The 12,668-nt window shown below is 43.2% G+C and overlaps 1 protein-coding gene across 12 annotated transcripts in view; it reads left to right on the forward strand.

Annotated features, from left to right (window-relative positions):
• Positions 1-12,668, forward strand: part of UNC80 (unc-80 homolog, NALCN channel complex subunit) — a 127,141-nt gene that overhangs the window by 20,085 nt on the left and 94,388 nt on the right. For 10 of the 12 annotated variants that reach the window (XM_063162619.1, XM_063162624.1, XM_063162620.1 and 7 more), the window contains exons 9-16: positions 1,633-1,767; positions 2,398-2,620; positions 4,461-4,601; positions 5,890-6,158; positions 6,755-7,108; positions 7,865-8,011; positions 9,857-10,004; positions 11,383-11,531. In XM_063162619.1, the coding sequence (XP_063018689.1) occupies positions 1,633-1,767; positions 2,398-2,620; positions 4,461-4,601; positions 5,890-6,158; positions 6,755-7,108; positions 7,865-8,011; positions 9,857-10,004; positions 11,383-11,531 (1,566 nt within the window). The remainder of the gene's footprint in view (positions 1-1,632; positions 1,768-2,397; positions 2,621-4,460; positions 4,602-5,889; positions 6,159-6,754; positions 7,109-7,864; positions 8,012-9,856; positions 10,005-11,382; positions 11,532-12,668) is intronic. The other 2 variants (XM_063162623.1, XM_063162631.1) reach the window with 1 other exon arrangement.

Raw genomic sequence — 12,668 nt, forward strand, 5'->3', positions numbered from 1 at the left:
TCTACTCAAAGGTGATCAATAACTTCTCAAAAACATTGACACGCTGTGTTTCAGCAGGAAAGATATAAAGTGGCAGGCAAAAACTGAGTAAAGAAAAACCACCTACTAAACACCGACTTAGTTACCAATGGGCAAAGATACTTAATCCAAAATAATTTCATAGAATGTTTTATAGCCTGAAGGGGCCAGAGAGCTATAAAGGCTAAGAAAAAAGCTATGTGGAGTACTTGCTGGCCTCACCGTTGAGAGTGGCTAGGGTTGAATCCTGATTTACTGTGTGTTGGATTTTATATGTGACTCCTCTGAACCTTTAATCATGTATGCAAAGTGGTAGATAAGCATCCCTTTGTACTACAAACAGTGGTGAGGAGGAGACTTGCTGCTGTGTGTCTCCTACATTCTTGTGCTGATAAAATTAAGAGGGAGGATTCAAGGGTAGTCTTTGATTAGCCTGAAGCATCTCTGAAAAATATGTGACCCCCAGTATTTGGTGCTGCAGACACCAACTGGTGTTAGACTTCAGCTGCAAAGGCTTCACCAGGTTCTTCTGGACCTTGTTGGGCATAAAACTGCACAGTTGTGTGCTGCAGAAGCTGGCTCTGCAATTTGCAGTCTGCCTAGGCAGGATCTAAACCTGTCACCATGGTCACTTCAACTATCCCTGACATATGGCTATCTCTGCATTGAAAGCAGAAAGGTGTTTTAACATGACCTGCTTTTTCAGCTGAATGTTTCTGGTGGGACAGCAAAGAAAAAAGCATTCAATTGGAAAAAAGCTGATACTTAGGGAGAAGCAAATTACCCTGAGGGAGTTTGGTCAGGTCAGCTGCACAAACATCTCATGGAAGATGGGCATTAGGTCTTTATTGAGAGCAGATGGCTGGAAGCTGAGTTTGTGCCAGTTTCCTTCTTTGCAGCAGGCAGGTATGGCATGTGGGGTTTGATGCTGAGGTGAGTTGGGTGAGCTCTGCTGAAGCTGGGGTGAGGGAGCCTCGTGGTTTTTGCTGTTGTGGGACATTCTGTGATATAGGAAAAGGGAAGTTTCACATGAAAAATGATGCCTGGAGAGCCCTGTTATTACAAGCAAAGGATGTTTACTGATTTAGAAGTCTTAGATTTCTTTGAGTAAGTAATTTTTCTGAAAATTAAGTTTCTTGAAGGACAATGTTACTTATTTGCAGTTTAGTTCCAAAATGTATATTTAAAAGTGTATGTTATTAAGGGCATAGATCTTAAATGAAGCACTTTGCAAGGGGGGTAACCATTATGACTGTTCATGAACTTAAACCATCATCTCAAGAACATAATCAGTTACTTAGAGTCTTACCTGGGATCACAGTCAAACATGTTCTTCCATGCCACCAGACCAGGCTGACAGCAATGCCTGAGGTTTTCTACAGTGTGCTGTACTTTTTTCCTTTGGTGACTGAAAGGTTAGACAAAGTAAATAATTCTGGAAGTTTCTAAATTTTGTTCATTCATTTTTCTTTAAACATATAAGTGTTTTTTTGTAATGAATTTGAGGTCTTTTTCTTCTACAGTGCTCCTATGATAGTTCTAGGAAGTAGCTCCTTTCTCAAAGCTGATTATCCTCTATTTCTCCTTGTGCTTGTCTTCTTTTGGGAGCTGCAGGATCTTACAATAAAATGTAATGAGGAAGAAAAGTCACTGAGCACAGAGGCATTTTCCAAGGTTTCACTGACCAACTTGCGTAGACCAGCAGTTCCAGATCTCTCCACAGACCTGGGCATGAACATCTTCAAAAAGGTGAGTGAAAGAAAACTGCACTTTAATTCACCTGTGATTCAGCACCTCAGTGTCTCCCTAAGTAGCTGCTGAAGGTCTGCTTGGACTATGTATTCATGAGGTCTGCTTGGAATGTATATTCATGTCATATGTGAGATCTTCATCCCTTTTCACTAGAGTTGATTCTGCATGTTATTATATTGGTTTTTATATGCACATCCTGAGCATAATGCTGTAGTCTTTATTCGAGTAATTGTCCTGATGGAACTGCATGAGAGGAGGCTGCTCAGACAGTGCTGAATTTTAAGTGCCAGTGCTCACTGCAATGCCAGCTAATTCAGTGAGTTCTGCTTTTTTTCCCTTGCCTTAGCTCTGGGTTTCCAACCATCCATTCCATGCTCAAGGTCAAAGAATGGCATAAAATTATCCAAGGGCATCCATCCCAGCCTCAGGCAAGACCGAAATCCTTCCAATGCTCACAGGACCCCAGCATGCAATTAGACTCTGCCATGGGAAATGGCCAAGATAAAATGCTCAGAGTGGAAAGTTACACTTGGGGAAATATATCTGTGTTATCTTTTTCCCTGAAGTGGTTGTTTTCCATGCCTCAAAGCTTCTTAACTGCTCCTGTTTCTGGTCCTCTTGCTGCAGTTCAAGAGCCGCAAAGAGGACAGGGAGCGCGAGCGCAAGGGCTCGATTCCGTTCCACCACGCCGGCAAGAAGCGGCAGCGGCGGATGGGGGTGCCCTTCCTGCTCCACGAGGATCACCTGGATGTCTCCCCCACTCGCAGCACTTTCTCCTTCGGCAGCTTCTCTGGAATCGGAGAGGACCGGCGTGGCATGGAGAGGGGAGGGTGGCCCACCACCATCTTAGGTGAGGCGTCGCTGGTCTGCCCCCGGCTCCGTGTCGCTCTTGTTGTGAACGTTCAGAGATCAGCAGGGGCTGTTTCTTCATCCAGCCCTTTGGTCACCCTCTGTTCCCGGTTCTGTTTGCTTAATTAAAAAAAACCCTCTTAATTCCAAGACTGTTGTTGAGCGGAATTGAAGGCTGTGAGAACCAGAGGCTCAAGGATATTTGAGTGGATGGAAGAGCGAGGAGGTATCTGTGTGAAAAGACTGGGCAGAATGTTAAAGCATAAGCGAGTACACTGCGTGTATTTTCACTAGGATAACATGGCCTGGTGAAAGGATGTGACCCAATAGTTTATTTACAGCTTCAGAGGCCTTTGAAAGTAAAAATGGACTGTGTGGATGAGTGGCAAATAACCACTGTGACTGATCATCATTAGCACTGATAACCTGAGCATAGCATTGTAATTTGTGCTAAGCATTGGCATTTTCAGTGCCTTGAAGGGAAGCAGTGAAGAAGTCTAGGAAAGGGATGAGATTGCATTCCTGAGAGTGGGAAGCTACCAGGGCATAAATGTTTGCATTACGTATCTGTTGGTAACTGTGTGGTGGTGTTCACAGGGGTCCCAGGACAAGGGAAGAGATGAGAATGTTGACTCCATGTTCCAGAAGGCTGATTTATTATTTTATGATATATATTGTATTAAAAGAAAATGATATACTAAAACTATAGTAAAGAATACGGAGAAAAGGAGTGCATCAGAAGGCTAGCAAAGAATGGAATGATAATAAAATCTTGTGACTGCTCAGAGTCCTGACAGAGCTGGACCTGTGATTAGTCATTAATTAAAAACAACCATGTGAGACCAATCAAAGATGCACCTGTTGCATTCCACAGGGGCAGATAGTTTTTGTTTTTCTTTTCCTCTGAGACTTCTCAGGAGAAAAAATCCTGGCAAAATGATTTTTTCCTAAAATATGTCTGTGACATAACTGCTCACAGCAGACCTTGAAGGACTTATGCTTCAGTTCACTTTTTCTCTGAAAACTTCTTTACTGGAACAATAGCTACTCTGGGAGCCTGTAGTGATCTCTGTTCCACTTGAACACCACCGTTCCTGTGTGATAGCAAGCACTACACAAGCATTGCATCTTCAAATAGATCCAAAGAATTTTTATATTCCCTTCTTTAAAAGAGAAATCTTTGAAGAGGCAGCAGTATCATTATTATGACAATTATTACAACAGTATGACAATTATTAGCAGAAGTGTCATTAGTATCATTAACAATGTCATTAGTATGCCAAAAAGTTCTATTCACAGTTTTCCTGGAGTGCATATTGGATAGAATATAAATAGGGTATTTTCTCAGTGAGGCTTACACTGTCTTGATATTGCAGAGGTACAGTGTTTGAACCTAAAAATTTGTTACTTCAAATTTCTAAGTTCACTAAACTGTTTTTTTTTGTATTCTTGAAGAATTTAGTTTACCTTAGCACTCCTCTAAAATAGTATATTGATTTTGGGGGAAAGAGGAGAAGAAACTAAATTCCTACACATGCCCCAAAGGGTGGAGTGCTGACCAGTCTTATTTTCTTGAAGGTGCTGTTGGTTAAGAAGGCAGGTGTCTGCTAAACCAGTGTGTGCTGAGGGGAAGAGCCTTGCAGAGAGTTTGGACCATTTTGTCTCCATGTCAATGAACCCACATGAGGGATCCCACCATAATCTTTGGTTCCGCTTCACAGCATGATGAAAAAAATCTTGATTTTTACAGACTCCAATCCTTTAATTTTTAATCTCAGCTGCTGCCTCCAGCCACCCATCACGTAGCTAAACAAAATCTCCATTTCCTGTTGTCTCTCTAGGGAAGTTTACCAGGAGGGGAAGCTCTGACACAGCCACGGAGATGGAGGGGCTGAGCGCCCGGCACTCGCACTCCCACCACACGCTGGTCTCTGAACTGCCAGACCCCTCCAACAGCCATGGGGACAACACAGTCAAAGAAGGTAAATTTAACACATCAGGACAGGTGCTTCACTGAAATATCAACCCCAAAAAGTGAAAGGAAGAATTACTCTTTCTGATGTGTGCGACTAACTGATTTTTCCTTTTTTGCTTCTGTATCTCTTGACGGGTTTTATGTACTATGAAGAAAAAGGTTTCAAACAGTTCATGTTTATCTGGAACACTTTTTAAAACAATTGGTGGCCATCAGCAGGGAGAAGGCATGGTTGGAGGTTTTCTTGCCTTATCACAACACAACACAAAAGTGTGAACAGAAGCTTGGTATTGCTATCTTTAATGGCAGCTAGCACAACTGCACAACCTGTCAGGAAATGTGATTGCCACTGTGGCAAGTTGCTATGTACAAAATAGAACCAGTCCATCACTGAGTCACTGTTTATTAAATGTATTAGATGTCATTAGTTCATTAATTAGAATATATTTATATTCAATAGCCATAGGAAGAGATTCTTTGTTATTCTCTAACCCTTTTACTGTCCTGTCTGGCAGATGGTGGTCTAAACAACCCTATGGGTGTCTTTCTGCACTAGAGGGTATATAAACCTACTTACAAAGCACTAGGTGTGGGAAATTATGAGCACTGGGACCTAGAAATCAGCATGAGTTTTAAAAATATGAGACATCCTTGATAAAAAATTGCTCTTGAAGCCAGCTTGCTAACCTGAGCAGTTCAAAGTTTCTGTCTCTGAACACTGTGAGCTCAAGACTGCAGTGCCTTTCTCATCAGACAGCTATTCTTTGTGGAGATGGTTTAGACTGTCACAGGTATTGTTATTTTCAACTGGTGTGATGAAATTTTCCAGATTGATGTGACTTGGAAAGCTGTTTCAAATTTGTGCTATGGTGCTGCTACCTTGACCCCTGCTGCCTTTCAGCTGCAGAGTTCTTTCTCTTTGCCTTGCAGGGGCAAACTGCTGCTTTTGAGATGAGGCACTGGATTAATGCAGAGAGAAAAATCCTTTTGGATTAGATTTAGAATGTCTGAGTTGCCTGATCTACCTGACTGCCCATTTAACATCAGCTTGAGCTGCCAGAGAACTGAACTGCTGGAACAAGCTTGGGGTTGTTCTAATTTACACTGTGTTAAAAGAAGAAATGAGTTTACCTTTGGTCACTGTGCATGTGATAGGAATTAGGAGCTTGTGATTTCTTTTGGCATTACAAACCACTTTAGGAGCCGCTCCCTTTAGGCAAGCTCAGCCTCAATTTTCTGTTGTGTAGCTGTAGAGATGGAAATTTATTTACAGGTAGCTGTTTTCCTCCCTGCAGTGCGGTCCCAGATCTCCACCATCACCGTGGCCACCTTCAACACCACCCTGGCCTCGTTCAACGTGGGCTATGCCGATTTCTTCAGCGAGCACATGAGGAAGCTCTGCAACCAGGTGCCCATCCCCGAGATGCCCCACGAGCCACTGGCATGTGCCAACCTCCCACGGAGCCTGACAGACTCCTGCATCAATTACAGCTGCTTGGAGGATACGGATCACATTGATGGAACCAACAGCTTTGTCCACAAGAATGGCATGCTGGATCTCTCGGTAATTGGCAAGGAATGAGGAAAGCCAGGTCCCTCTTCTGTCAATGTAGCTGTTCCATTGAGATCAGGGGTTTGATGGGCTTTTCCTTCACATCTTTATATGGCTTCTCTCAGCAGTACATAAAGGTCAGTCAGATACATTTGTGCATACCCTAAAAGTCTCCTCTGAGAAACTGCAACTCCTGTTACTCCTTGCAAGGAGCGCATGTGCATGTGGAATGCACACATCAGATCTTGAGTGGCTGTGTTCCTGGGGCATGCACCAAATTCCCTATAAAATAGTATAAGACTGAGTAGCACCTTTCTTCTAGCACCTTAAACCTCACTTTTTCTGCTCTCCCCTCAATGACTTGCCAGCTCTTGATGCACTGAAGCAGTGTTCTCAGGCTCACAGATGTCATCTCATGGTTTCCTTTTCAGCCTGACTGTGGTTTATTGTCTGACATCTAGGTTGTAGGCTTTTGGTATTTAGGGTTGTGTGTTACTTGTTCAGTTTGTATTGTGCCCGCTCTAATGACTCTCTGGAATCTAGAATCTTTAAATATTACTAGGAGAGGGAATAATTCTGGCTTTAAATAGGATGTTTGAATCCCTCAGGTGGTGCTGAAGGCTGTTTACTTGGTTCTGAACCACGACATCAGTTCGCGGATTTGTGACGTGGCACTGAACATTGTGGAGTGCTTGCTGCAGCTCGGCGTGGTGCCCTGTGTGGAGAAAGTGCGCAGGAAGAGCGAGAACAAAGAAAACGAGGCCCCTGAAAAGAGACCAAGTGAAGGCTCCCTCCAGCTTAAAGGGGCTGCTTGTGGTTCAGCCTGTGGGTTTGGGCCACCTCCAATTAGTGGAGCTGGAGATGGGGAAGAAGAAGGAGGTGGTGGAGGAGGTGGCGGAGGTGATGGAGGTGGTGGAGGAGGAGGAGGGCCGTATGAGAAGAATGACAAGAAACAAGAAAAGGTTTGTCTTGCTTCTCTCTTTGTGCAATTCCAAATGTACTTTAATATCTATTAAGACTGAGTATGCATGTGTATGCAGCTGCCCTTCTGTTCTGTTGTGGTGCTCACTTGGGGTTCTGCTGAGGAAACATGATTAGCAATTCAAGCACTGTAACTACTGCAGAGAAGCAGCTGCCAAAAATGAAGTTTGTGAGCCTGGCACGGACATTTTCAATATCTTCACAAAGTGTTTGCAACCCTCAATGACAATTTTTTTTTCAGGTTTATTATTCATAGCTTGTAAAGGAAAAATGGAACCCAGTATGTGAGCACGGTTTCTTTTTTATTTGATTACTAGAAGTCTTAAATTTTTCCGTATTGCTATGAGAATTGGACAAGAGATGCTATATTGCTGACCTCTGAAGTTGCAACTTATAGGAGCATAATATCTAAGACATTTTAAAAAGAAACTTAGTTTTCTACTCAGTCAAGCCAGTTCTGTTTTTCAGGGATAATTTTTTGAAGTAAGTTCTGAATGGTATGCATAGCAGCATGTAGGGACTTCACTTTTATAGCATAACTTTTTGATGGGAGCTGAAAAGGAGGGGGCTGGTCTCTAAACTTGAAAAATAATTGGAGTAAACACTTCAAGAATAACAACTCAGTGATGGAGTGTCTGAGATGAGAAATGGAAAGCAGTTTGTCAAAAGTAAAATGCCAACAGAATGCCAGTGGTTGTGCCAGGGTTACCCACTATCCTTTCCTCTGTGACCCTCAGGATGAAGGCCCATCTATCAGCACCCATAGGCTGGCACTCACAATGCTGATCAAAATTGTGAAGTCCTTGGGCTGTGCCTATGGTTGTGGAGAAGGACACCGAGGGCTCTCTGGAGACCGCCTGAGACTCCAGGTATTTCGGGAGAATGTAAGAGAATTAAAGCTCATTAAAGTGTCCCCCCTTGTACTGCTGAGATGGCTGCCTGCCCCCTCTGTAGCTTTCCCTGTATTGACAGTAAATGTGTTGCTTTTTGCCCCGGCTCACAGACTGTGTTGCAGCCCAGCCGTAGCAGATTTTCAGCTGTAGCGTTGCCTTCCAGTCCCTGGGGCTTTCTAAGGGCACACCTGGGGACCAGGGTGCTTCTGGCCACCCCAGCAGATGGGCTGGGACAATACATGGGAGCAAATTCCATGTGTGAGCTGGTGTTAGTAATTTTTCACAGGATAGTACCCCAAAAGTGTATGCTACTTACAAGAGGTGCAGCTGTCTTGGGTTGCCTATGTAAATCCAAAAGTCTGAGGTGTAAGTATGTAAGTATGTCCACCTTTGCTAGTGGTGATTATGACTGCTGGGCTGCTCCATCAGCTCCTGATGGTTGGAGTGCACTGTATTTGCACTGTACTTGTTCTGTTGTTCTGCAAGGAAGCAAAAGACTCACTCGGGCCCTTTTTGAAGAATTTTGTGGGTCATAACTGTAGGTTCCTAACAATTTTGGTCCTGCCCCAGTCAAGACATTGGAAAGTGCCCAGAATGTAGCCCAGACATCAGATTTAATCCAGAAGAATTTGTCTCCTTGAGATCAGTCCAACTCCCTGTTAAATGGGAGCCTTTCAAAGGCCTTCTCAGTGCGTGCCTCTTCCTCACCTTGTGTGCTTGCAGAAGGGAGCATTTTCCATGACTATAGTGAGAGTTTACTTATCCCATGGGATGTGTGTGAACCACATTCTTCTCCATGGCTTTGGTTATCTTGAGCTGTGCCAACAGAGCTGTAATTAGATTCTGGGCTCTGAGGCTGATTTCTCAGAGATGGATTGGCTGCTCTGTGTCCTTGCAGTGTTCTTGTGTTAGCTAGATTTCCAGGTGCTGCAGGAGTGGGCACAATTGGACAAGATGGATGAGAGAGTCCCAGTGGTAGCAGTAGAAAGGCTCTGCACAGAGCACTGGTTGAACAGGTTCCATATTCATCACCATGTCAGATAGAGTTTTCCTTTGGAGCTGAGCCAGCAAAGCATTTAGACCTATGCATAACATCAAGTATAAATAAATAAGTCTCTTGGAACCAAGATTCTTATCAGGCCCATAGAATTGAGGAAAACATTTCTCTACATGTGTAAGTCTGCTGCATTTTCTGTGTGTTTGTCTGGCCAAACTGCTTTGCATGCAGCGTTTGTGTTGACTGTGTGGACAATCATGTCTGAGTTTACTGGAAAGTTAAGCACCCTATTGTAGATAACAGGAGAGTTCATGTTTCCTGTAGAGATGATATTTTAGGTTCTTTTAACTCCAGGCTTCATGGAGTCCCAGTAGAATGGCTAGTTTTGTGATAAGAAGTTGACAATTAATAGTTTTTAAGTAAAAAGTTAGTGTTTTTTGTATTATGTAAATTGGATATAGGGGCATTCAATAGGTTGGGTCTGATCTGGAGGGTGAAAATCAGATGCCTGAGGCTAAGAACCTGTTCCACCAAGGCACTGAGCATTGACAGAGGTGGTGCATTCCCAGTTCATTTACATCCAGTGAGACTTTGCTTTGGGGTTGGGCACAGGAAGAGAGGACAGGAGATAGAGCTGGTAGTGGCTTTATCACCACCTCAAACAGTGGCACCCATACTGGTGCACTCTCTTTGGTGCCGAATTTCTTGGTGGCTCCAGAGGTTAACCTGTCCTGTTATGGGACCATTGACAGACAGCTAAGTGCAAAGTCACCTTGTTCTTGTTAGCAAAACTTGAGCTTGTACTTTGATGTGATATGATTTGATGGGCACTGTTGCAGGCCCAGAACTGCCTGACCAAGCTGTACAAACTGGACAAGATGCAATTCCGGCAGACCGTGAGAGATTACGTGAACAAGGATTCTCTCAATAACGTGGTGGATTTCCTGCATGCTTTACTGGGATTCTGCATGGAGCCAGTCACTGACAGTGAGTACTCTTGGCATCAGTCACTTGTGTGTGTCTTAAACTGTGCCATCACTCTTGTGTGTCTTAAACCATGCCATCAGAAAGAAGCCCCATTCCTGTCCTTCACAAACTACAAAATGTGATTTGCTGTTCTCAGAATATATAAACTGAATCCTTAGGCAGTGGAGGCCAAGGGAGCTGGACCTCTTTGGATCTGACCACCTTGCCTCTAGATCTTGTGGCACACAATGCACCTGACATTGAAGGGCTCCCTTTGATTCATCTTACCTCTTGTTCATGGCTTTTCACAGAAGAGACTTTCATTGAACCATGCCTGGGGCAGGAAGTTTTCTGCTTCATGACATGACAAGGCACCAGGGGGAATGGCCAGTTTAATACACAGTTTTTTCTGAATAAGGAAGTATAATGGAGCTTTAAAACCCTCTGGGTGCCTCAGAGCTTAGAAGGCAGCAGAGTAAGCAGCAAGAGCTGCTTGAATGAATGAGAATATGGACACACAGATGCATATGCCTGCAGTTACAAATGCATGTGTGTACATAGGGGGGTTTGAGGATTTTTTTTAAATCCTTTTTGTTGTATTAGAACAATCAAGTATTTATGCTTGGTCACTGCATGAAGCAACATTTAAGAGTGGCTGTTTAACAGAGTAGGAATAGCTCCTCTGAAACACTTAGAGTCTGACTAATTTATTAGCCTGTCTTTGATGCCAAGAATTTCAGGGAAAGCATCAAAGAACTTTATATAGCCAGCTTTCATGAGGAAGATTCCCATATGACATTTCCCTAAGTATTCATCAATTATTGACTGGCTTATTCTTTGAAACATGACAGCCTATGCAGCTCTTGAGAGTCTTTTCTCTCATCTCAGGAAACTGGGAAGTTTTTTGTAATTCATGTAAATGCGTAATTATTTTTTGAGAGTTTCTGAAAGTTTTGTGTTCTTGTGCACCTTCCAAGAAAAGCATTCCTATAGTTCAGAAGATTTTTGTTTCATGGGTGTTGTCACTTTGCTGCTTAATCAAACACCTCTTATCCCTTAGAATGGTAACTAGAAAAAACTGGAGTTATTCAAATTTGAAGCCTTATTCTGCACTTCTCTAAATGAGAGATGCCAATGGAACAAAGCTAGAAGTGTCCTCATATTTTCAATCCTTTTTCATAATGCATCTATATCTAGGAAATACTTCCATATTTATCATTCATTTTACCCTTTGTTTCTGCTATATTTTTTATAGAGTGGGGCTGAGAGAACTGAGCATAGGATATTAGACAGGAAGTTGTCTCATATATCATAATCATAATTCCTTTATGTGTGTCTTTAAGCCCTCCCTTTTAAACTGTTCCCAACAAGATGGCTTGTTTGTACTTGAATTTTACAGATAAGGCTGGATTTGGGAATAACTTCACCACAGTGGACAACAAGTCTACAGCCCAGAGTGTGGAAGGTATTATTGTGAGTGCCATGTTCAAGTCATTGATCACTCGCTGTGCATCCACCACACACGAGCTCCACAGCCCAGAAAACCTGGTAAGCACTTGATACCAAGTTAACAAAGTGATTGTCTCCCTGTACTGGGCACTAGTGAAGCTGCATCTCAAAATCTGGGGACACCATGAAGTTTTCTCCCTAAAAAATGGAAATGGGGCTGGGAAAGAGTCTGGAGCACATGTCTTATGAGGAACAGCTGAGGGAAACAGAGTTGCTTGGCCTGGAGAAAAGGAGGCTCAGGGGAGACCTCCTTGCTCTCTACAGCTTCCTGACACATTGTATCAAAGTGTGGGTCAGTCTCTTGCCCCAGGTAGAAGTGACAGGACAAAAGGAAATGGTCTCAAGATGTATCGGACGAGGTTTACATTAGATATTAGGAAAAAATATCTTCACTGAGATGGGAGGTCAGGTATTGGAGCAGGCTGCTCAGGGATGTGGTGAAACTGATGCCTTGTGAAGGCTGACTTAGAACAGAGGCTAGATAGAGTTAAAGAATAAAGTAGGGATTTATTAAAAGGCCTCAGTGGATGCACCTTGGGCAGCACAAGAGTCCAGCCAGGGCTGCACCCAAGATGAACCAAAATGGTCACAAAATGGACAACTGGTCATGGGGTCTGTCACTTTTAGAAGTTCTGGTCCATTTGCATATTGGTGTTAATTGTCCAGTTACAGCTTTAGCCCATGCAGTTCCATCCTTCTTGTTTTTCTCTCTTCAGTCTCCATTGTTTGTGCTCTTGGGCCTGAAATTTGGATCATTTGTCCTTGGTCCCCGACTAGAGAAGGAATTGTTTTGTCTCCCTGCTCTGTGAAGAGAGATTGCCATCCCCTCATATGAAAAATATAAAAGCTCCAACCAGAAGAGATCAAAATAGGATTGTGATCAAAATCACTATGCCTGAAGGGATTTAAAAGATATGAATGTGAATGTGGAAGCAGGGACATGGTTTTTTGGTGGACCTGACAGTGCTGTGTTAGTGGCTGGATTCAAGGATCTCAGCAGTCATTTCCAGCTTCAGTTACTCTGTGATTCTAAGACCACAGCTGCAATGAATCACCTTTCAGCAAAGTCAAAGGCAGTTCACTTGGTTAACCATGTGGCCCTCTGGTGCTAGACTCTGTGAATTACTGAACAGCATCTTGGTAGATCTTCCCAAGTTTTAGGCAAACATTCAATTT

This window comes from Melospiza melodia, chromosome 8 (genome assembly GCF_035770615.1).
Source record: "Melospiza melodia melodia isolate bMelMel2 chromosome 8, bMelMel2.pri, whole genome shotgun sequence".
In the NCBI taxonomy this organism is placed as follows: Eukaryota; Metazoa; Chordata; class Aves; order Passeriformes; family Passerellidae; genus Melospiza; species Melospiza melodia.